The 26,069-nt window shown below is 43.9% G+C and overlaps 1 protein-coding gene across 1 annotated transcript in view; it reads left to right on the top strand.

The window, feature by feature from the left end:
• The first annotated feature begins 3,088 nt into the window (after positions 1-3,088).
• The window catches only part of LOC116780087 (transcription factor RFX3-like), a 102,122-nt gene continuing 79,141 nt past the window's right edge, over positions 3,089-26,069 (top strand). Inside the window, exons 1-2 of the mRNA XM_032674569.1 lie at positions 3,089-3,205; positions 12,101-12,198. Coding sequence (XP_032530460.1) covers positions 3,089-3,205; positions 12,101-12,198 — 215 coding nt within the window. The remainder of the gene's footprint in view (positions 3,206-12,100; positions 12,199-26,069) is intronic.

The raw sequence follows: 26,069 nt of genomic DNA on the forward strand, positions 1-26,069 counted from the left end.
GAACTTCTCCAGTGTGAGTCCTTCCACAGGCTACAGTTTTTCATGAACTGCTCCAGCATGGGTCCCTTCCACAGGGTGCAACCCTTCAGGCACAGCCTTCTCCAGGGTCACAAAAAGAAAACCTGCTTCAGTGTGGGCTCCTCTCTCTATAGGTTTGCAGGTCCCTGCCAGGAGCCTGCTCCAGCCTGGGCTTCCCACGATGTCACAGACTCCTTCAGACATCCACCTACTATGGCATGGGGGGTCCTCCATGGGCTGCAGGTGGGTCTCTGCACCCCTGTTAACCTCCATGGGCTGCAGGGGCACAGCTGCTATAACTACCTGAAAGGAGGTTGTAGCCAGGTGGGGGTTGGTTTCTTTTCCCAGGCAACTATCAGCAAGACAAGAGGGCATGGTCTCAAGTTGTGCCAGGGGAGGTTTAGGTTAGATATTAGAAAGAATTTCTTTACAGAGAGGATGGTCAGACATTGGAATGGGCTGCCCAGGGAAGTAGTGAATTCTCCGTCCCTGGAGATTTTTAAAAAGAGACTGGATGTGGCACTTAGTGCCATGGTCTAGTAACCGCAGCGGTAGTGGATCAAGGGTTGGACTTGATGATCTCTGAGGTCCCTTCCAACCCAGCTGATTCTATGATTCTATGCTTCACCATGGGCTGCAGGGGAATCTCAGCTCTGGCACCTGGAACACCTCCTCTTCACTGACCCTGGTGTCTGCATAGTTGTTCTTACATGTTTTCACTCCTCTCTTCTCTGGCTGCAATTGCTTCTGTGCAATACCTTTTTATTTTCCTTCTTAAATTTATTATTCCAAAGGCATTACTAGCATCACTGATGGGCTTGGCCTTGGCCAGCGGCAGGTCCATCTTGGAGCTAGCTGGCATTGGCTCTGCCAGACATGAGGGAAGCTTCTAGGAGCTTCTCACAGAAGCCACCCCTGTAGCCCCCACCCCAACTACCAAAACCTGGCCACATAAACCCAATATAGTAAGTCATCCTCAGTCTTCTTTATGATACTCTAAATAGGTTTTCTTTGTAAGGCATTTTCCTTCATTGTTGGACCATCTTTGTGCTGTATACAAATTTTGAATATTCCTCTTAAAATTGTCAGTGCCACAACCTCATGTAGGGATAAAATCCCTGTTTATAACTCCAGTGATTACATTAACACTTTCTGCTAAAGCAAGCTTACTTGAGTCACTTTTTCACCTTTAAAATGCTTTTCAGAATCTTCTTTCCAGGTTGAAGCTCCTCATTCTATCACTTGTCAGAGCTTTAACTCAGCATTTGAATATGAAGAATTTATAGTGCAACTCAGTAAACCAGAGGAAGGATAGATTTGAAGAATGTGTAGTCATTTACTAGCTGATGGGAGGATGTGCTGGTTTAAAGGTAAACCGGCAGGGGAAATGAACCCAACTAAAAAGAGATTATAAGTCAGAATAACAATTTAATAAAAATAATACAATAAATACAATTACACAGACAAACAATTGGTTTTAACCCACAAAACCCAGATGTATAACCCAGCACCCTGGGGCTTGAACAGTGGTGTTCGTTGGGGCCCCCTCCCCGTGCTGAGCCCCATGTGGTCCCCCTGAGTCCAAAAGTAAAAGGAGAGGGAAAACCTGTTGGTGAGAGTGCTGATTGCAGTCCGGTCGAGGGTGATGATCGCAGTTCGGTTGGGAGTGCTGTTGCAGTCTGGTCAAGAGTGGTGATTGCAGTCCAGTTGAGAGTGGTGGTTGCAGTCCAGTCCAAGTTCCGGTCCTTCTCTGGATCCCACGAGAGGTACCAGAAGTCCCAAGACCCCAAGATTATATATCCTCAGGTTCAGGCAGGAATGCCCAGTACCTCCCTCAGGGCGGGGAGTTCCACAATGGGTGTGAGGACAGGAGCATCCTCCTATCTCACAGGCCTCTTAACACCCAACTTATAGCCTGAGGTGTCAGGCGTGCTCTGGGCAGCTGCTGTAAATGGTTTATTGTTAACAGTTTCTGGAAAATGGCATGGAAGGCTATAGAATACACAGTTTTGGGTTACACCCACACAGTGATGAGCTGGTCCCAGCTGTTCTATCTAGGACAGAGGATGTTGACTTATTTCTAGTTTTTATGTGTTGTTCCTGAAGTCACATAAATGAGAAAAGTTTCTGTTCATTTACACTATTAAATAAGATATTTTGAGGGCAAGTTAGGTAAGAGAAAACTTTTAATATTTCAGTGCATAAGGATTTGAACTATTTCAGGGAAGAAAATGAAGAGAGAAATTTCTTTCTGGTATTGCGTATTTTACCTATTGTGTTCTTACAGTATACTTTATTCAGTGTATGTTAGTTCTTTCTGAAAGCTGAAGGTACTGTAATTTACTTGTATTGTGATTACTACATAAATTATTCTTGTAGTTCTTTAGAATTGTAATGAGATAGTAGGAAATGTTTTAACCTATCAGTTTTATTGCATTGATGATTGCAAGTCTTTTTGTGAAGGCGTGCTTGATTAAGAAATAAACATTTATATGTGCAGCTTCTAGAATTAATTATTTTTGTGCATATAGGTAGCTTAAAGTGTGTTGTCTTAATATGGTATAAGGTTTTGAATCTCCTCTCAAAATTTAACAATAGTTGCAGATAATGTATACAAGTGTAGTTAGAGAAGAATAAAGCCTGTGAATGGATGGTTTTCTAAGAGTTCTTTACCTCAAAGCAGTAAATAGGTTTGTGTGCACCTTGCTTCTAACTCGATAAACATATTTGCTATTATGGATCAGACTGTAAACTGTTAGAAAAAAATCACGAAGCCCAAAGCTTATTCTCTTCTTGGCATGTTGCAAGTTCTAAGTAGACCTTAGATTAGACAAAGCAATAATATATAATATGAAATTTCTAATATTTTAGGCCAAAGCAGCATTTTTAAAAAAGGAAAAATAAATTATCTCCATGTACTCATGTAATAGTACATGAAATAATCTTTAGCTAATCCCCAGATTTGATTTTGGGTGAATATGGTTCTTTTAAGATCTGAATAAGTGACAAAAAGCAAATAAGTTTGTGCTGAACTTTTAATTTTACATTTTAATTTTATTCAGAGACCACGATGCAGACATCAGAGACTGGGTCAGATACAGGTTCGACTGTGACTTTACAGGCATCTGTGGCTGGCCAGGCAGCAGTGCCCACACAGGTAGTACAGCAGGTACCGGTTCAGCAACAGGTAGGTATCTGTTAATTTTGGGTAAACAAAAAACCCTGGCAAGACATAATGATGCATTTCAATAGGTGTAGTAAAGAACTGATTTTGTACAAGGCTGCAAAACCAATTCCTTTCCACTGTTTTATTCAATTTTATTTTGATGGAACTAAAATAGCTACATAAGCAGACATGCAGTTTTCAGGGTTTATTTCTTGAACTAGAATATTTGTCAACCATCAGAAATATATACGCATGATTCTAAAAGTAGATTACTATGAAATGTTTGCAATATCTCATAAAAATTACATTAATTTATTAAATCTTCACATTTATTCTTTTGAAAGGAATATGGAATTTTTGAAATAAATACAATAAAGATGTAAAATACAAAAGGAATGCAATTCTGTACTTCTAAGCTGAACTCCCTGCAGGTTCTTGAGCAACTGCAGAAAAGTTTATGAAGTAAAACCTTAAGTAATGCATAATTTGGATTTGCCAGAGAATTAAAGGGGCTTCTGAAGCAGTCAGCTCAGCACACACTTCTGTGACATGATTAATCACCTATGCAGCCCCACCAACATTGGAGAGTGTGGTGCATGGGGAGACTGAGGAGGGAAGTGGGAGTTGGAAAACAGGAACTGAATGTGAAAAGCCATGACTTTAGTCCAAGACTCCTTTAGTATGTGTAATTTAGCTTTTTTTTTTTTAATTATTTGTTCCAGTTAGAAGAGATTTACAATGATTGTCTAGTCCAGCTGCCTGACCACTTCGGGGCTGACCAAAAGCATAGTATTAAGGGCATTGTCCAAATACCTCTTAAACACTGACAGGCTTGGGGCATCAACCACCTCTCTAGGAAGCCTGTTCCAGTGTTTGACCACCTTCTCAGTAAAGGAATGTTTCCTAATATCAAGTCTGAACCTTCCCTGATGCATCTTTGAACTATTCCCACTCATCCAGTCACAGGATACCAGGAAGAAGAGATCAGTATCTCCCTTTCCACTTCCCCTCCATTCAGCTGTCACTGTTTTAGGTTCTTTGGGTGAAATCTGATGTTCTTTTTCAATATAAATTGACTTTACAGTTTCAAAATCAACAATATTAAAACTGAGAATAACTTGTTAAATTATGTCTATTTCTGTGCTGTTGTCTAAACTAAAAAATCTAGCATTGTGTTAAGTTTAGTTTTAAAATTTAAGGTGATGATGTTTTTCTGCATGTTCTTTGCAATGCTGTTTAAAAGCCTCATACATTTCACTAATAATTTTTCCTGGTATACAGACTCAATTCATAATGCATCATAATTCCATTAATATCACTTTTATTTCTAATGTACCTTGGAATACATTTGCTTTTTTTTAAAACACCCTGCCAACCCCCCCCTCCCCAAAAAAACCCAGTGTTTCAGCAAAACATTCAAGAACTGGGCACTTAACATGAATTTAAATGCTTATCTTTGTGTATTTGCTCCTCTTTTAGTTTAAAACCGTTCCTCCTTGTGGTGTAAAAAGGTCTTTGTATTATTGTGCTAACTTTGTAAATTAAGCTTCTGTGGTGCTTGGACTTAGTAAAGCTTTCTATGAGGATTACTGTGGTTAATTCTTCTAAGCTTTGCTTCAAACTTTTAAAAACTAGATATAGTTTATATCAGTATATATTTTCAATAGGATATTACTTATTTTTTCTGTTATTATTTCCAATAGTTCTGTTTCACTGAATATTTCATCTGTATTTTGGAGTATTTTGTGATTCTATTGAATTGTATTTTTTTAGTTGAGTCTTATTTTGAAAGTATAACTGAAGTAAGGTGTCAGAAAGGAATGTTAGGGGATCAGCGTGGCCAAGGAAGAGGAGTTTGCTGCAATATTTTGTTTAGACTGAAAAGGTGATGCTATGTAGTGAAAGTGTGAGAAATATCTCTAATTAAAATTTTGAAGATGGTCAAATAAAGTGAAACAAAGAACTTTATTGACAGCGCTCTGGGTGCACTGAACTCATGACCTGGTTTGAGCACATCCGAATGGGAGGGATGAGCCCTTTTTAAGGTCTCTTGATTTACATAAACACTCCCTCGCTCCTCCCATGCCAGCCCTTGTTTTCTTCCTTAAAAGGCAATCTTTCCTTTCTGGTGCAGTCCATTGGTTGTCCTCATGCACCTATCAGGTTGTTTCCCTGCCCTCGGCCACATGGTCCCTTGGCAGCAAGCCCAAATTGGTCTCGCTGCCTTACATGCTTTCCCATTTGCCTAACAGTGATCAGAACAACAAGAACAGTAAGTAAAGCAGTGGCCAGAACAATAAGAACAGTAAACAAAGCAGTAAGCAGCAGTAAGTAACAGTGACCAGAACAACATGCAACTCACCAGCTCCTGACCATAAAATGGCTCTTCAATCTCCCCAAATAAAATGACCTCCAGGTATCTCAACACGAGGTAACCATGGAAATCCTTGCTTGTAATAAAACCACCTTATTTATTTCCCACAAAAGCCAACACAGATGATTTTTCAGTGATTAGGGCAGGATATGAAGGAGATACTGGTTTAGAGAGAAAAGGATAGGTGGCAAAGGATAAGTGTTGAGAAAAAGCTTTTGATGCTGTGTCTCACAGGATCCTTCTGGACAAAATGTCCAGCACACAGCTGGATAAACATGTCATGCGGTGTGTGAGCAACTGGCTCACAGGTCAGGTACAAAGGGTAATAGTGAATGGGATAACATCAGGCTGGCGACCTATCACTAGTGGGGTTCCACAGGACTCCATTTTAGGCCCAGTGCTCTTCAACATCTTCATAAACGACTGTCATAGTTTGTTTTTCTTTTAAGAAAAAAAATAATCCTGCTTTGAATTTTTTCCCTTTACCACTGGGAAAGAAAGGTGTTGAGCAATGGAAGGGGGAAGGGAACTAGCTGACTGAATTCCCCTGGCCTGGAAGGATGGCCAGCATGGAGCCACACAGAAAAGGATTAGCTAGCTGATAGTCCCACATTCCAAACTAATGGCTTTGGGAGACTGTAGGGGGAGGTGAGTTGTTTTTTGATTTTTTTCCTGGGGACTGGACTTTTCCCCTGACTGAGGGAAGGGTGTGGAGAGAGGGTCTCCGGATTAATTTTTTTTTTTTGGCTGGGTCATTAGCTTCTTTGAGCCCCGAGGAAGGTCCCGGTTTCACCTCTGCCCACTGCCTGGATGCCCCTCAGAGCTGCTGAGGACCAAAGGAGCTCTCATTTGTCCCCTGGTCTCCCTGCTCTTTGCTGGATGGACTGGCACCTCTGTCCCTTGCCAGCTGCCACCTCTACAGCCCCGGGCCTGGCGTGGACTGCCTGGGGCTGGCACTGCCTGAGGAGGGGCTTCCAACCACCCCCATTTTGGGATATAGCAAGATAGTCCCTGTGGGAGGGCTCGCCTTGGGTCTCAGACCAGCTACCACAGCTGAGATATACCATTTGCCACGTGAGCTCATCTGGAGGTTGGCAAACTGCTCCCTTTGTTTCCCCCCTCCATCTGCATCTCTCAGAGGCCCAACAGCGCCACCGGGTGACTGTGAGTGAGGCACTGCAGCCCCTGCCTCCTGAGGCGTGCCAACATCCCCTGCTGGTTGTGGTTATAACTGCACCAAAAGAAAAGCTCGTGGGTTGAGATAAGAAGTTTAATAATTAAAGAGTAATCATAATAAATTGCAAGGAAAAGGGGGAACCTGGGCACACTGCTGGCTCATGTTCAGCTTCCTGTCAATCCAAACTCCCAAGTCCCTCTCTGCCTGGCTGCTCTCCAGCCACTCTGCCCCCAGCCTGTAGTGCTGCATGGGGTTGTTGTGGCCAAAGTGCAGGACCCGGCATCATAAGGGTAAGGAATATCACTTTGGTTAGCTGGGTTCAGGTGTCCCAGCTGTGCCCCTTCCCAATTTCTTGAGCACCTCCAGACTACTGCCAATACTTAACAATGTAGTTTAGTATCTTGTCTTAAAGTATATGAGTAATGGTGGAAAAGGAGGGGATAGGAATTTTACAGACTATAGTGAGGATGATGAATGTGTTCTAACTAAAATGTTATTGAAGAGCTCTTGTAGATCTTAGAATCAAAGAATAATTTAAGTTGGAAAGGGCCTTTAAGATCATCGAATCCAACACTGCCAAGCCCACCACTAAACCATGTCTCCTAAGCTCTACATCTACACATCTTTTAAATACCTCCAGGGATGGTGATTAAACCACTTCCATGGGCAGCTTGTTCCAGTGCTTGACCACCCTTTCAGTGAAGAAATTTTTTCCTAATATCCAATCTAAACACGCCCTGGCACAACTCAAGGCCTTTTCCTCTCATCCTGTCACTTGTTACCTGGGAGGAGAGGCCAACCTCCACCTCGCTACAACCTCCTTTCAGGTAGTTGTAGAGAGCGATAAGGTCCCCCCAAGCCTCCTTTTCTCCAGACTAAACAACCACATTTCCCTCAGCTTCTCCTCATAAGACCAGCTTCATTGCCCTTCTTTGGACATACTCCAGCACCTCAATATCTTTCTTGAAGTGAGGGGCCCAAAACTGAACACAGTATTTGAGGTGCGGCCTCACCAGTGCCGAGTACGAGGGATGATTACTGTACTAGTCCTGCTGGCCACACTATTTTCAATACAGGCCAAGATGCCATTGGCCTTTTTGGCCACCTGGGCACACTGGTGCCTCATGTTCATCTGGCTGTCATCCAGCACCCCCAGGTCCTTTTCCACTTGGCAGCTTTCCAGCTACTCTTCCCCAGCCTGTAGCATTGCAGGGGGTTGTTGTGACCCAAGTGCAGGACCCGGCACTTAACCTTGTTGAACGTCATACAATTTACCTTGGTCCATCAATCCAGCCTGTCCAGACTCCTCTGTAGATCCTTCCTACTCTCAGGCAGATCAAGACTCCCACCCAACTTGGTGTTGTCTGCAAACAGCCTTTCCTTCATCCACTAAGCAGGTCACCTTGTCATAGAAGATCAGGTTAGTCAAGCAGGACTTGCCTTTCATGAACCCCTGCTGACTGGGCCTGATCCCCTGGTTGCCCTGTACTTGTTGCATTCCTCCTGGAATGCGGGGGCTTCATTCTGGTCCTTGTCTCTGTCTTCCAGCTCAGGGGGCTAGGTACCTCAAGGACAACTGGTCTTGTTATTAAAGACTGAGGCAAAGAATGCATTAAGTACCTCAGTCTTTTCCTAATCACTATGTTCCCTCCCTATCCACTAAAGGATGGAGATTCTCCTTGGCCCTCCTTTTGTTCCTGATGTATTGACTTTTACAGCAGTAGACAGATTAAGTTCCAACACTAAAGGCTTGGGGAAGAGTGACTGGAAAGCCACATGGCAGAAAAGGAGCCTCCTCCCTATTGTGTAGGGTTATCTGGGAAGGTGAGGTGGGCCAGGAGGTGATTCACCTGCTTCCCTGAGCAGGGACCTGTTTCCATTCCCTCCCATCTCTTAGGTCCTCTTCTGCCTGGTGGCGAGAGGGTAGAGGATCCTCTGTTTCTTGTGATGTGTCCATCCAGTGCATTTGTCTCAGGGATGGTAGAGTGACTCCACCAGTCTATCCCCCTCTCATGCTCCCTGTAACTCCTAACCTTTCTACTTCCTCTTTCAGCTTTGCCACCAGGTCGAGCAGGTCATCCGTCTCCCCTCACACAGGTGTTACCTCTGCTGCCTTCTGATACCAGTGACAAGCTCTGACACTGCCTGCAGCCTGAGGCCTGGACAGCTGCATGTTTACACAGGAGCTCTGAGTCGCCACATGAGTTCTGGTGATAGCTTTCTGGAGAGTGGAAACCATAGCTAGGTTTCTTCTGGGAGAGCAATGAATCACAGAATCGTTTAGGCTGGAAAAGACCTCTAAGATCATTGAGTTCAACTTTTGACCAATCATCACCTCATAAACTAGATCATGGCACTAAGTGCCATGTCCAGTTGTTTCTTGAACACCTCCAGGGATGGTGACTCCATCACCCCCCTGGGCAGTTGTGGTGGGTTGACCTTGGCTGGATGCCAGGTGCCCACCCAGCTGCTCTATCACTCCCCAGCTGTAAAGGAGAGAGAGAGTAAGATGGAAAACAACTTGTGGGTTGGGATAAGGCAGTTTATCAAAGCAAAAACAAAAGCAAAGCAAAAGCTTGCATTTGCAAAAGCAAAGCGAAAAATGACAAGATTTTATTCTCTACTTCCCATCAGCAGCAATGTCTGGCCACTTCCCAAGAAGTAGGGCTTCAGCACACGTAATGGTTTCTTAGCAGGCAGCCATTGGAAACAACAAATGTCCCCCTTCCTGTTCCTCTCCTTAGCTTTTATATCTGAACTGACATCATATGGTATGGAATATCCCTTTGGTTAGTTTGAGTCAGCTGACCTACTTGTGTCCCCTCCTGGGAGGAATGTTACAACGCTGATACTGTGCTCAGCAGCAGCCAAAACATTAGTGTGTTATCAACATCCTTCTAGCTACCAATGCAAAGCATAGCACTGTGAGGGCTGCTATGGGGGAAATGAACTCCATCTCGGCCAGACCCAAAACAGCAGTCCATTCCAATGCTTAACAACCCTTTCCGTGAAGAAATTATTCCTGATGTCCAATCTGAACCTCCCTAGTGCAACTCGTGGCTATGTCCTCTCATCCTGCTGCTAGTTGCCTGGGAGAAGAGGCCGACCCCCACCTCACTACAACCTCCTTTCAGGTAGTTGTAGAGAGCAATAAGGTCTCCCATGAGCCGCCTTTTCTCCAGCGTAAACAACCCCAGCTCCCTCAGCCGGTCCTCATATGACTTATTCTCTAGAACCTTCAATAGCTTTGTTGCCATTCTCTGGACAGGCTCCAGCATCTCAATGTTTTTCTTGCAGTGAAAGCACCCAAAACTGAACACAGTGCTTGAGGTGCGGCCTCACCAGTGCCAAGTACAGAGGGACAATCCCTTCCCTAGTCCTCCTGACCACACTATTTCTGATACAAACCAGGATGCCATTGGCCTTCTTGGCCACCTGGGTACACTGCTGGCTCATGTTCAGTTGGCTGTCAGCCAGCACCTCCAGGTCCTTTTCTGTCTCACCCCTTTCCAGCCACTCTTCCCCAAGCCTGTAGTGCTGAATGGGCTTATTGTCACGGAAATGCAGGTCCCGGCACTTGGCCTTGTTGAACTTCATACTGTTGGCCTCAGCCTGTTCAGATCTCTCTGCAGAGCCTTCCTACCGTCCAGCAGATCGACACTCTTACCCAACTTAGTGTCGTCTGTGAATTTGCCGATAGTAGACTCAATCCCCTTGTCCAGATCATCAATAAAGATATTAAACAGGACAGTCCAATACTGAGCCCTGGAGAACTCCACTAGTGACTGGACGACAACTGGAGGCAACACCATTCACCACCACTCTCTGGGCCTGACCATCCAGCCAGTTCTTAACCCAGAGAAGAGTGCACCAGTCTAAGCTGTAGACTGCCAACTTTTCCAGGAGAATGCCGTGGGAGGCAGTATCAAAGGCTTTGCTGAAGTCCAGGCAGACTACATCCTCAGCTTTCCCCCCATGCACTAGATGGGTCACCTGGTCATAAAAGGAGATCAGGTTGGTCAGGAAGAACTGCATTTCCTAAACCCACTGATGACCACTAATTGGGCTTATGTCCTGAGTTGGTAGGGGGACTGTGCCCTCCCTGCATGCCCTTCTTGCGTGAACTGCTGTGCAAACCGCCACACCTACCCTGGCTGATACACCATGCCTTGGGATGGTTCTGTCCAGGACAGGGTTAATTTTTTTCAGTAGCTGTGAGGGGCCATAGCCAGGACCCTAATGTTATTCAATACCACCTCACATCATTGCCAGGGAGTGTGGGAAAGGGACTCTCGCTTCTGAGAAGGGTGTTCCTTCCAGTTGAGAAAACAGTGGTGGGGGAAGCTGTCCAGTATTTGTTTATTGTTGGAGGTTTTCCGTGTAAATAGTTTCTTTTGCTTATACCTTTTGTTATTAATATTGTTGCTGTTATTGTTTGTTTTCTTATCTCATTGCTATTTCCATTAAATTGTTCTTATCTCAACCCATGATCTATGCCTTTTGTGCCTCCAATTGGAAGGGGGGGGGAATGGCAGTGTGGTTTCAGTGGGAGCACTAAATTGGGGAATACCATTCCTAAACCATGACAGCCACACCCTGTTTGCCTGCCCTATTTACCCCACTCCTTGTCACTCGTGCTCCTTGGGTGTGTCTTTTGTACATGTAGGTGTTGGCTGCCTTAACTCCTGGCCCCACCCAAGCTGAGTCAGAGCTGCCACTCATCAAGGTCTTAACACTTCCCCCTCTGGCAGGGGCTGGGGTACCCTCTCTCTCTATGAGCTAGCTTCACAGTTTTACCTGGTTTTGGAAAGCTCTCCTAGTGCAATCCTCCACTTCAGAGCACATCTGCCAGAGCAGTTCACCTTGAAGACATGTGATGATGCATCACATGCATGAGAACCAGACTCTTCTAGGATTACACTGAATTTTTTAGGACCTCCTCTGACAGGTCAGAGTTTGCCTGTTAACAGCACATATAAGTTGTGATTTAGAGGCTTGTATTGTATAGAGTTTAATTAGAGTTGAAAAAATACAGAAAATCAGCATATAGATGACCAAATAAAATTTTCTTCCTTCCTAAATATAGTTCCTACGCCTGGAGTAAAGTACATAGTTCTTGTTCTTTCTAGATGGTTCTCTCTTTGGCATTGAAAATACCCATACTCTCAAGGACCTACATCTCCAATGTTAATACTTCACTTAGCATATTACAGACTTGCAGCACAATATTACATTCTCTGTAATTGTGAGAACAGGGATGTCCTGTGATGGAGAGTATTGTTTAGAAACCATTAGATGCACTGAAACACTAGTTATTCTTTATATAAGGTAAACTATCCTATATTTCTGGTGTTCTTGTTTGCAGGTACAGCAAGTACAGACTGTGCAACAGGTACAGCATGTCTACCCAGCCCAGGTTCAGTATGTGGAAGGAAGTGACACAGTCTACACAAATGGAACTATGTAAGTTGGCTATTGATCTAAATTAGAATGTTTACCAAAATATGAAGTTAAATGCACACTCTTTTAATGACATCATATGGGCTACTGTATTTTATCTAGCAAAGAAAAATGTTTGAACAAAAACCTTTTTTTTGGTCATATTAATTCATTATTTGAGTGAAATCAAGTTGAATTCACATCACTTGAATTAATCTAAAAGGAATTTGGGTAATTTTTATGGTTGGACATAGTGTGAAGCTATATATGCAGTATTTTGTTGTTTGGGGAAGAAACTTAAGTTTATGGACAAGTTTTAAGTTATGCTGATAGGAAGGATGATCTAAATTTGTCATAATATTATCATCTGTGTTATAAAGAAGTCTTCATGTGGACCTCTACTCTTCTAGTTTAAATTCTACTGGCAATTTCCTAAATTGCTGAGGCAACTGTAGTCGTTACTTACAGAAAATGGTTATGTAATTTCTTTATTGTTTTAAGTGCAATGATATACATATTTATTGTTTTTCCAAAGGAAGGAAGGTAGAGGAAGGAGAATATGTCCTTTTGTTTCTCTCTTAGACTCTTCTATTTCCTGTGCTTTGCTTGCTTCAATGAATATGCTTTTTGGCCATCGAGTTCTTTTCTCCCATGTGCAAACTTAAAATTGTAGAATAATTTAGGTCAAAAGAGACCTCTAGAGGTTATATGGTAAAACACACACACACACAGAGTAGGGCTAACTTCCAAGTTGCTCAGGGACAACCTTCCCTCCCTCTTTTCCCAGTTACCTCTAAATATATCCCCTTGAAACCTTTGATATGTTATAAGGTTAAGGAAGAAGCAAAACGCGTGTAGAAAACTTGCTTGGTGACAGCAAATATGTATTTATTGATGATAATCTGGCATTGACACAAAAGAAGTCAACAACTCTATTGTGTTCTGAGACTGATGTTAACACTTGCAGCATCCTCTCCACTGATATATTTTGCCAAATTCATTCTTCAGATAATCTTTTCCCACACACTCTCTTGTTCCTTCATTTTCTTTGGTCTTATAATGACTAATCAATCTTCTGTCCTAAATGGGTCTGTTAAGACATGCTTATTATTAAGAATGACCAATGTGTCCTTGTTTAAGATACTGCAAAAACTGCAAGTCACTCATAACATTGTTAAACTGTAATCAAAGACTGAAGATATCGATGTAGAATGCCTTATTAGGCTAACTTCTTTTTGAAAAATGTCAACCAAAGACACTGAACTTTTGAGACAAAAGAAAACATTTCTTCATCCACATTTTTATAAGTTTTTCTTTTAAAAGCTCTAGTACTTCTGCTCTTTCAATCATGGACTTGAAACTGGGCAGTGATGTTGGGAGTGTGTGGTTTATTGCAGTTCATGACATTTTGTCCAACTTTATAGTTCAAATATATTAAGCAGAGGATTATGTTTGTTTTATCCTATTTATATGTTAATTGCTCCAAAGGATGTGCTTCAGATGGCCCTAAATGGGGTATCTCCTTGCAGCTGCTGCTTCTGCTATTAATTATATGAACTTTGGGTTCTAGTATCCAATCTATTAACAAAGAGTCTATTCCATTCCATATACAGGGCCTAGGATGTATGGCTGAAGGAAGTTATCCTATTAAAACAGAGAAAGGAGCAAGTACTAAACCTGTGGTGGAAATGGAAAATTATTATTAACATGGATATTCTTTCATTCTCCTTTTATGGTCATGTGCTAGTCCGATTCTAACACAACCCTCAAGCCATCCCAAGAGATCATTTGCACATGAAAACAACAACTAGGCCCAGTCAGTGAGGAGGAAAGGAAAACATGAGTTGACTGGTTAAGAAAAGTGAAACTGTGATCCAGTAAACAGGAAAGGATTCTGGTCTTAGATAAAGAGCTGGTGGAAGTGACTGGAAAGGCAAGAGCCAAGAACCAGTGGGTGGAAAGAAGCAAGTGTGGTGGCAGACATACAAACTTACAAAGACCCAAAATGCGTGGTTGTCTGGGAAAAAGAACTTTAAAAAACAAAACAAAGCAAAAATAAAAATACTGACTGGATAAACAGCCCAAAAAAGTTATTTCCATACAGGAGATGATGTCTATATGATTTTCCTGATATAACTGCTAATAATTTTATTTATAGATAGTACCTTAAAAGGAGATGGAAGGAGGAGCTGGCTGACACGACATAACTTGTAGTCCTATTTCATCCACTAGTAAGCTGTATTTTAGTATGACTGATAATTTACCATAGAAAACTTTAGGTTGTAAGGGACCTCCAGAAAGAACCGTGTCTTGCGGAATACACCATCTAAGGAGTCTTTCTGTTGTGCCTTTTGCAACCGGATATGTCTGTCACGTATTGGCCTCATAAGTCACCAACGTGCCTGTAACAAATGTGGATAAAGCCTTCCCAAATCTTCGTTCGCGAAGCCCAGCCATGATGAGTATGACTGATAATTTACCATAGAAAACTTTAGGTTGTAAGGGACCTCCAGAGGTGATCTAGTCCAACCCTCTGCTCAAAGCAAGTGTAATTAGATCAGGTTTCTCAGGGACCTGTCCCATCAAGTCATGTACAGCTTCAAGGATAGGGGAGGTTCCTGAGGACTGGAAGAAAGCAAATGACATCTGAGGAAATACAGGCTGGTCAACCTCACCTCTATTCCTGTGAAGATGATGGAGAAAATAATCCTGGAAGCCATTTCCTGGCACATAAAGGACACAGAGTGATTTGGAGTAGTCACCATGGATTTACAAAAGGAAAATGATGCTTGACCAACCTGCCAGCTCTTTATCTTCACTTTAGCAAGGCTTTCGATAGTCTCAACATCCTCATAGACAAGCTGACAAAGTACAGGTTAGGTTAGTGGACAGTGAGGTGGACTGAAAACTGGTTAAACTGCCAGGCCCAGATGGCTGTGATCAGAAGCATAAAGTCTAGCTGGAGACCAACCTCTAGTGGTGTTCCCCTGGAGTGATCCTCAGGCCAATACTGTTTAACAACTTCATTAATGAACTGGACATTGTGACATTGAGTGCACCCTCAGCAAGTTTTCAGATGATACAGAATTGGGAGGAGTGTGTGATAGACTAGGTGGCTGTTGTACCTTCAGAAGGACTTCAACAGGCTGGAGAAATGGACAGACAGGAACCTCATGCAGTCCACCAAAGGGAAATGCCAAGTCCTGCCCCTGGGTAGGAATAACATGATGCACCAGTAGAAGCTAGGTCTCACTGTCTGGAAAGCAGCTTTGCAGAGAAGGGCATGGGAGTCATGGTAGAAAAACTGAATGTGAACCAGTAATGTGCCCTTGCAGCAAAGGAGGCCAATAGTATCCTGAGCTGCATTAAGAACAGTGTTGACAGGAGGCTGAGGGAGGTAATCCTTCCTCTCTACTCAGCACTGGTGAGGCCACATGTGTGTCCAGTTCTGGTCTCCCTGGTACAAGAAAGACATGGAAATACTGTATCAAGTTCAACGAAGACCCACTGCAGTGATGAAGGGATCAGAGCATCTCCCACAGGAGCAGATGGTGAGAGAGCTGGGAAAGAATCATAAAATCATAGGATCATTGAGGTTGGAAAAGACCTTTAAGATCATCCAGTCCAACCATTAACCTAATACTGTTAAGTCCACCACTAAACCATGTCCCTAAGTGCCTTATCCATATGTCTTGCAAATGTCTCCAGGGATGGTGACTCAGGATCATAGAATCACAGAATGGGTAAACTTGGAAGGGACCCCAGTGGGTCATCTGGTCCCACATCCCTGCTCAAGCAGGGTCATCCTAGAGCACATTGCACAGGATTGCATCCAGATGGTTCTTGAATATCTCCAGTGAGGGAGACTCCACACCCTCTCTGGGCAATCTGTTCCACTGCTTGGCCACCTGCACAGTAAAGAAGTTCTTCCTCATATTCAGGTGGAACTTCCTGTACATCAGTTACTGACCATTGCCTCTTGTCCTATTGCTCAGCACCACCAAGAAGAACCTGGCTCCATCTTCTTGGCACCCTCCCTTCAATACTGATAGACATTGATGAGGTCCCCTCTCAGTTGTCTCTTCTCAAGGTTGAACAGACCCAGCTCCCTCAGCCTTTCCTTGTAAGAGAGATAGTCCAGTCCCTCAATTATCTTTGTCACCTTCCACTGGACTCACTCCAGGAGCTCCATGTTTCTCTTGTACTGCGGAGCCCCAGAACTGCACACAGTGCTCCAGATGTGACCTCACTAGGGCTGAGTAGAGGGGCAGGATCACCTCCCTTGACCTGCTGGCAATGCTGTTCTTTATGTGCACCCCAGGATACCATTGGCCTTCTTGGCCACAAGGGCACACTGCTGGCTCATGGTCAGCTTGTTTTCCACCAAGATCCCCAGGTCCTTCTCCGCAGAGCTGTTTTCCAACAGGTTGGCCCCCAGCCTGTACTGATGCCTGGGGTTATTCTTCCCCAGGTGCAGGACCCTGCATTTGCCTTTGTTGAATTTCAGATAGTTCTTCTCTGCCCATCTCTCTAAGCTGTCAAGGTCTTTCTAAAGGACTGCACAGATCTCTGGGGTATCGGCCACTCCTCCCAGCTTTGTGTCATTAGTGAACTTTCTGAGGAGGCATCTACCCCTTCAACCAAGTCACTGGACCAGTGACTAAACAATACTGGGCCCAGTATTGAACCTTGGGGGACACTACTAGTGACAAGCCTCCAACTACACCCCGTGCCACGACCCTCTGGGATCTGCCATTCAGACAGTTCTCAATCCACCTCACTGTCTACTCATCTAGTCCACACTTCCTGAATTGTATAGGATTGTTTAGTCAGGAAAAGAGAAGGCTCAGGAGGATCTTATCAATGTGTCTAAATGCACTGTGTATTGAAGATTGTCTTGGTTTAACCCAAGCCAGCAACTAAGCCCCACATAGCCGCTTGCTCACTCCCCCACCAGTAGGATCGGGGAGACAATCGGAAGGGTAAAAGCTAGAAAACTCATGGGTTGAGATAAAGACAGTTTAATAGAGAAAGCAAAAGCCACGCACATAAACAAAGCAAAACAAGGAATTCATTCACTGCTTCCCATGGGCAGGCAGGTGTTCAACCATCTTCAGGAGAGCAGGGCCTCAACACGTGTAATGGTTACTTGGGAAGATAAATGCCTTCACTACAAACATCCCTCCCTTCCTACTTCTTCCCCCCACTGATATATACTGAGCATGATGTCATATGGTATGGATTATGCCTTTGGTCAGTTTGGGTCACCTGTCCTGGCTGTGTCTCCTCCCAGCCCTCAACTTCCTTGCCAGCATTGTTGCCTTAAATAGAAAATACTTTCTGGACGATATTAGTATAGATAAGGTAGAAAACAGTTCTTTTAATACAGCGTTTTATGGTGCAGCAGATACATAAATGTGTACATGAGTGTACAGGGGTTCTACAGTTTTATAGCACTAATACATCTAATCCTAAAATTATCCTCCCCCAGGACCTCCCCAGATCTGCCCCCCTGGCACACCTCCCCGGAATTGAGTCAGAGGTCTCAAGACCCCTTTCTTCCTCATCTTCCTCCTCCTCACAGCACGTCCTGTCTTTGGAGCTCCTCCAAGGTTCCTGGGCCTTCAAGGTTACTTTGGCTACAATGATATCTTATTATTCTGGTCCAGGTGCATATCCCAAACAAGATATGCTTGCTAGAGTCTTTTCCCTTGAAAAGAACATTAAACAAAACCTGAAGAATTTAGAAAATATGAATCATGAGAACAGGGTTTGGTAGCTGTCAACTGCTATTCTATAGTGTTAGAAACTATACAACTGTACTAAAAATCCATATTTGCTACAAATCTTAAGACATCAGCATGGCAGTACAAAAAGCAGAAAAGGCTCTGTGTAAGCCCTGATCAACAATAACAAAACCACCTCTATATTATCAACCCTGTGTAGAAAAATTGCATGCAGGTACCTCAGATACCAGGCAGCAGAAGAATTTAGGAAAATTTATTTCCAAAAGCTAAGAACACTAACTTTACAGCACTAAGCAAGAGGCATGGAAAAACACGCCGCTTTTTTCTCTTGGGGCCTTTTTAATGGCTTGCCTGGGCCCCCTGCGGGACCTCCAAGGTTGTCTGTAAGAACTTTATCTTTTCAGGGAGTAAACCTCCTTGTAAGGCAAGAGGGAGGAAAAAACACCAAACTATTCATGGGAAGATGTTTTTTCCTGGGCAGCAAAGCTTCCTTGAGCAAGATAAATTCTCTCTTCCTCGAATAATTCTTCTGAAAAAAATTCTTCTGCACTTACAACCCTGTATTCAGCACAAATCCAAAACACAGCCCCATACCAGCCACTGTGAAGAAAATTAACCCTACCTGAGACAAAACCAGCACAGAGATGGAGCCAAAGTCTTCTCAGGTGTGCTCAGTGAAAGGATGAGAGACAATGCACACAAACTGAAATACAAGAACTTCCACTTAAACATAAGAAAAATCTTTTTTACTCTAAGAGTGGTCAAACTCTGGACCAGATTGCCCAGAGAGGTTGTGGAGTCTCCATCCTTGGAGATATCCAAAACCTGACTGGATAATGTCTTGAGATACTTGCTTTGGTTGATCTTGCTTTGAGCATGGGTCAGGAAGTGGTTTGGACTAGACAAACTCCATAGATCCCTTTCAACCTCAACTACTCTACTATTCTATGGTTCTGTGATTACACTTGAAATCACCATGGCAGAAGGTGTTATTTACAGGATCGAAAATAGCTTTGCTAGCTACAAGGATAGCTGAGGCTCTACATCTTAAAATATTAATTCAACTTTATAAAGTGATTATTGTTTGGTCCACAGAAAGGAATACAAAACTTGGTATTTACAAGCATTATTCTGCATTGTAAATAGGAAACTTTAATATTTAATACAACATACAAAACATACAATAAATATTTTAGGAAGGAATTTAAACTACAGGCACCACTTCCCTGAAGATCAAACTGAACTTTGCAACCGATAAGATGTTAAACCAGGGGGGATCCCAGACACAAAACTGGGATGGATGCAAGAATTGATACTACTATACAAACTGATGAAGGGAATTACAGGGGAAAGAGGAAGCAGAGAGAAACAAAGAGGGCGGATAGACAAAAAGGGGGATAAAAGTGGCCAAGCACAGGTAAAACAGGGCCAATCAGTATGCTTGCCTGGCTGAACCCTGCACCTGATCACTGTAATCTGTCCTATTTTCTTATATTTTCTTTTAAAATATTAACTATTGCTCTGCCTAATCTCATTCTCTGTCCCCTGTGTCCGTGTGCTGCAAGGAACAGGTGCCAGCTGCTGGTAAGACAGGTGTGTGAGTGAAATTTGGTGCCCAGATACTGGAGTCAGACGGGGATGTAGTGTCAGCTACAGGAGTGAGTGAGGGACCTTGCATCAGTAGTTGGATGGACCATATCTCTCTGAATCATCATCATATGGTTTGTGTTGGAAGGGACCTTTAAAGGTCCAACCCTGCTGTCATGGGCAGGGAACCCCTTTAGGATCAGGTTGCTCCTAATGCACCCCAGGATGTGGTTTACCCTCTTGGCTGTCAGGGCAACACTGCTGACTTCCATTGAGCCTGCTGTCAACCAGCACCCCCAGATCCCTTTCTGCAGGGCTGCTCTGCAACCACTCCTCTCCCAATCTATACATGTTCCTGGCATTACTCTGTCACAGGTGCTGAATCTGGCATTTGGACTTGTTAATTTTCATGCCATTGATGATTGCTCCAATCTATCCAGATCCCTCTGGGATCTCTTGTCCCTTGAGAGAGTCAGCAGCTCCTCACGGTTTGGTATCATCAGCAAACTTACTAATGGTGCATTCAACTCCTCCATCTATATAATTGATAAATATACTGAACAGAACTGGCCCTTAAATTAAACCCTGAGGAATGCTGCTGGTGACCAGTTGCCAGCCAAATGTAGCCCCATTCACTACAACCCTTTGAGCCCTGCCATCCAGGCAGTTCTTCACCCAGTGCACCATGTACCTGCTCATCTCACCGCTGGTCAACTTGTCCAGAAGGATACTGTGAGGGACAGTATCAAAAGCCTTACTAAAATCTAGAAAAACTACATCCATCACCTTCCCTTTACCCACTAGGCAGGTGACCTTATCATAGAAGGATATCAAATTATCAAAGACAGGACTTTCCCTTCATGAATCCATGTTGACTGTCCCTGATGATTGCATTGTTCTTTAAATGCCTTGCAGTAGCACCCAATATGATCTTCTCCATAATTTTTCCAGGTACTGAGGTTAGACTAATAGGTCTGTAGTTCCCTGGGTCTTCCCTCACACCCTTCTTGTAAATAGGAATAGCATTGGCCAGCTTCCAGTCAGCAGGGACCTCCCCAGACTCCCAAAACCTTTGGTAGATGATCGAGACAGGTCCTGCCAGAACATCCTCTAGCTGCTTTGGAACTCTGGGATGAATCCCATCAGGCCCCATCGACTTGGGAACATTCAGCTGATACAGCTGGTCCCTTAGATTTTCAGTGTCCATAAATGGAAAGTCACTGTTCCCACACTCATGGTCCTCCAACTCAGGGAACCAGGCAACCCAAGGTCTATCAGTATTATTAAAGATTAAGGCAAAAAATGCATTTAATGCCTCCACTTTTTCTTCATCCCTATTAGTCAGGTGACCATCTTCAACAAGTATTGGTACAATGTTTTCTTTAGAAATCCTCTTGCTATTAATGTACTTAAAAAAATCTTTCTTCCTGTCTGACAAAACCCTGGCCAGTTTCAGCTCTAGTTAAGCTATGTTATCCGTGTCTTCTCCCTGCATATATGAACCACAACTCTGTAATCTTCCTGCAAAACCTGACCTTGCTTCCAGAGATTTTAAAATTTCCTTTTTCCTTTTCTTGAGTTCCACGAGGAGTTCCCTGTTCAGCCAATTTGGTTTTCTACCCCACTTGCTTGACTTTCAACACAGTGGAATTGCCTGCTCCTGTACTTCTGAAAGGTGATTCTTAAAGACTCACTAGCACTTGTGGACCCCTAAGCCCACCAAAGCAGATTCATGGGGTGCTCTACTATGTAGCTCCCTGAGTAGCTTAAAGTTTGCTTTCTTGAAGTCCAGAGTAGCAACTCTGCTGACCTTTTTTCTCATTACACTGAAACTTTTAAACTCAACCATTTCAAGATCACTGTGGCCAAGACAGCCACCAACCATCACATCTCCCACAAATCCTTCTCTAGTCACAAACCACAAGTCTAGGAGGGCATCTTTCATAGTTGGCTCAGAGAGTACTTGTGACAAGAAGTTATCTTCCACAAACTTCAAGACTTTCCAAGACCTGCTCATCACAGCAGTATATTCCCAATTGATGTCTGGGAAGTTGGAATCTCTCATAAGTAAAAGGGTTACTGATCCAGAGATTTCTCCTAATTGCTTACAGAATAACTCATCACTGCTTATATCCTGGCTGGACAATTGGTAATAAACACCCACTATATCATCTCCTTTGTTTTCCAACCCCTTAATCCTCATCCAGAGGGTCTCCACCACATCATCACGAACTGTAAGGATTGTACAAACGTCTCCCTTATGTATAGTGCCACACCTCCACCTTGTCTGCCCTGCCTATCCCTCCTAAACAACCTGTAACCCTCCATCCCAGAACTCCAATTGTGGGACTCATTCCACCTAGTGAATATAGCACTACCTGCTACATCACTTGGACACACACAGGTCTATGGAACTAGATGAGATGCATCCAGTTGTGTAAGGTTTTGGAGCAGATCACCCCTACAGAGGGATCTGGACAGGCTAGATTTATAGCCTGAGGCAAATTGTATGAGGTTCAACAAGACCAAGTGCCAGGTCCTGCACTTGGGTCACAACAACCTCATGCAGTGCTACAGGCTTGGGGAAGAGTGGCTGGAAAGCTGCCTGGTGGAAAAGGACCTGGAGGTGTTGGTCGATAGCCAGCTGAACATGAGCTGTCAGTGTGCCCAGATGGACAAGGAGGCCAATGGCATCCTGGCTTGTATCAGAAATAGTGTGGCCAGCAGGACTAGGGAAGTGATTGTCCCCCTGTACTCAGCACTGGTGAGGCCACACCTCAAGTACTGTGTTCAGTTTTGGGCCCCTCATTACAGGAAGGACATTGAGATGTTGGAACATGTCCAAAGAAGGGCAAGAAAGCTGCTGAAGGGTCTAAAGCACAAGTTATGAGGAGTGGCTGAGGGAGCTGGGGTTGTTTAGTCTGGAGAAAAGGAGTCTGAGGGGACACTTTATCGCTCTCTACAACTACCTGAAAGGAGGTTGTAGTGAAGTGAGGCTTGGCCTCTTCTCCCAGACAACTAGAAAGAGGACAAGGGGAAATGTCCTCAAGTTGTGCCAGGGGAGGTCCAGGTTGGATATTAAGAAAATTTCTTCACTGAAAAAAAGAGTAGTTAAGCATTGGAACAGACTCCCCAGAGAAATGGTGGAGTCACCATCCTTGGAAGTGTTCAAAAAACAAGTGGACGTGGCATTTTCCAATATAGTTTAGGGGGTATGGTGGTATTAGGTCAAAGGTTGGACTTGATGATCTTGGAGGTCTTTTCCAACCTTAATGATTCTATAATTCTGCGATTCTATGACTGCTCGGTCATGTTCATCTTCTTGTCAGCCAACATCCCCAAGTCCTTCTCTGCAGGGCTGCTCTCCATCCATTCTCTATGCAACCCGTATATTTTCATGGGATTCCCCCATACAGGTACAGGACCCTGCATGTGGCCTTATTGAAATTCATGAGGTTTGCACAGGCCCACCTATCTAGCCTGTCAAGATTGCTCCTGATGGCATCCCTTCCCTCCAGAGTGTCAACTGCATCACTCAGCTTGGTGTTGTCTGCAAACTTGCTGAGGTTGCACTCAGTCCCACTGTCTATGTCATTAGTAAAGATAGTAAATAACACTGGTCCAAATATGAACCCCTGAGGGACATCACTCCTTATTCCATGTGAACGTTGAGCTGTTAAGCCCTCTGGATGTTGTGGGGGACTGTGTCAAAGGCTTTACAGAAGTCCAGATAAATGACATCTATGGCCCTTCCCTTGTCCACTGATGTAGTCACTCCATCATAGAAGGCCACTGAGTTAGTCAGGCAGGAAGCCGTGGTGGCTACCCCAAATCACCTCCCTGTCCTCCATGTGCCTTAGCATAGCTTCTAGAAGGATCTGTTTCATGATCTTCCCAGGCACAGAGGTGAGGCTGACAGGTCGGTAGTTCCCAGTGTCGTCCTTTCTACCCTTTTTCAAAATGGGTGCAATGTTTCCCTATTTTCAGTCACCTGGGACTTCACCTGACCTCCTTATCTTTTCAAATGTCATTGAGAATGGTTTGACAACTACATTAGCCAATTCCCTTAGGACTCTGTGATTCATCTCATCAAGTCCCAATAGACTCATGTATATTCAGTTTCTTCAAGTGGTTACAAACATGATAAATAGGATGGACTTTGCTCCCCTGGTCCCTGTCTGGCAGTCCATCCACTCAAGATGTGTGGGAGAGAGGTTGCCATTGAAGACTGTAGCAAAATATTTGTTGAGTACCTCAGCCTTTTCCTCATCGGTTGTTACCCATCTGCCAGTCTTGCTTATGGGGGGGGTGCACCTTCTTTGACCTTCCTTTTCTGGCTGACATACCTGAAGAATCCTTTCTTCTTGTTCTCTGGCCATTTTCAGTTCTGGCTGAGCCTTAGCCTTCCTGACTGCATCTCTGCATGCCCTAACAAGGTTCTCATAGTCCTCAATGGCTATTTGGCTGCCTTTCCTTAGCCAGTATGCTTCTTTTTTGCTTTTAAGGACACTCATAAGGTCATTGTTAAGTCAGTGGTCTCTTGTTCTGCCTTCCTTTCCCTTTGTAGGGGATGGAATGTTCTTGTGCTTCCAGGAGACTGTTCTTCAATAACTCCCAACATTCCCAAACTCCTTTTCCCTCCATGGATGCTTTCCATTGAATGCCTCACACCTGGGCTCTGAGCATCTTCAAGTTGGCTCTTCTAAAATCCAGGGTCTTTGTCCTACTACTGGTCTTCAGTTGTGCTTGGCAGGATCTTAAACTCTACAATGTTGTGATTGCTGGGCTACCATTGGTAGTTATGTTGTCAAGTAAGTCTTCTCGGTTTGTGAGCAGTAAATGCAGCAATGTGCTGTTCCTAGTCAGCATGTCCAGCATCTGTAGCAGGAAGGAGTCCTCAATGCATTTCAGGAACCTGACGGATGACTTTTGCACTGCTGTGTTGTTTTCACAACAAATGTCTGGGTAATTGAAGCCACCCATGAGGACCAGGTTCTGTTGGCCTGAGAATTCTTTGAGCAGCCAAAGTAAGGTTTTGTCAGCCTTATCATCCTACTTGGAAGGTCAGTAACAGATGCTTCCCATAAGATACTCCTTGGTGATGATCCCTCCAATCTTGATCCAAAGGTATTCAATGATAGAACTTTTGTGGTCTCCATAACTTACCTCTATAAATTCAAATTTCTGTTTTACATAAAGTACAACTCCACCTTCTCTTCTTCCCTTCCTGTCTTTCCAAAAGAATTTGTAGCCATCCATCGTGGTCTTCCAGTTATGTGAGTTTCCCCACAGGCTTCTTTGACTCCTATGACATCATAACTGTCAGACTGGGTATGGAGCTCCAGTTCCTCCTGTTTGTTGACCAGACTACATATACATGCACTTGAGGTGGCTGGACTTGGGGTTCTTGCCTTTGGAGAGAGTTGGGGAGCATTCCTCTCTACTTAGGTAGGTCTGCTCATCCAGCCTGTTGCTCATGGATATACAGGTGTCAGAGCTGTGGACTCCACCCCTTCAAATTTATTAGTTTAAAGCACGATTCACTAAGTCAGTCAACATGCTGGCGAAGATTCTCCTTCTTCTATATCAGTAGATTCCATCTCTTCCCAGTAGACTGTATTCATTGAAGAGTGTCCTATGACCATAGAAACCAAAGCCCTGAGGACAACACCATCCACGAAACCAGGTATTGATCTGCATGATGCATTGACTTTTGCCTGCACCCCTATCCCTGACTCGCAAGATAGAGGAGAAGATCACTTGGACACCTGTCCCTTTCACTTGGACCACTAGTGCTCTCAAGTCCTGCCTGATCTTGCCCAGGTTATGCTTTACCATGTCATTGGTACCCACATGGAAAAAAAGTAGGAGATGGTAGTCTGTGCTCTTTACCAGTTCTGGCAGTCTCTCTGTGACATCCTGGATCATGGCTCCTGTCAAGCAGCAAACTTTCCTTGACTGTATATCAGGCCAGTTGATGCATGTGCCTCAGTGCTTCTCACCCACTCTTAGCACTCGCCCCTTGCTTTTGCAGCTTTTAGTATGTGTTGCTGGTGTGGTTTTTCCCTGTGGATCTTGCTCATTGGTTTTGTCCACTGCCAAGACTTTATATCTTTTGCTGGTTGGTACATACAAGGAAGGGGAGTAAAGCAATATCCTGTTTCCATGGGTTACCAAACACCATGGTGTCTCCTTCTCCAAGGTGCTGTCTTTTTGCTACTGCAGCTCTTTGTCTGGTAGTCCTTGGAGGTCAGTGCTATGGGGCCCTAGTATTTATTCTTGCAACACCTCACATTGTTTCTTGTTCTCCCTTGTAGAGGCCGATAGAAGTTGACTTTAGTCACAGGGTGGATTGTGGTGGTGCATCTCCCCCCCAGGTCACACTATGATCTGAGAAATACTCATTAAGCCTTGACCTTGACAAACTGCACTTGGACTAAGCCCCTCTCCAGCTTATCAGAAACACTGTCTGTTCCCAGGAATTAACAGGTGTCTAACGAGTTCCTATTTTTTAACAAACAGCCTTGGAAACTTATTTTTCTTGCCTGAATAACAACCCAA

The sequence above is a fragment of the Chiroxiphia lanceolata genome, chromosome W (genome assembly GCF_009829145.1).
Source record: "Chiroxiphia lanceolata isolate bChiLan1 chromosome W, bChiLan1.pri, whole genome shotgun sequence".
In the NCBI taxonomy this organism is placed as follows: domain Eukaryota; kingdom Metazoa; phylum Chordata; class Aves; order Passeriformes; family Pipridae; genus Chiroxiphia; species Chiroxiphia lanceolata.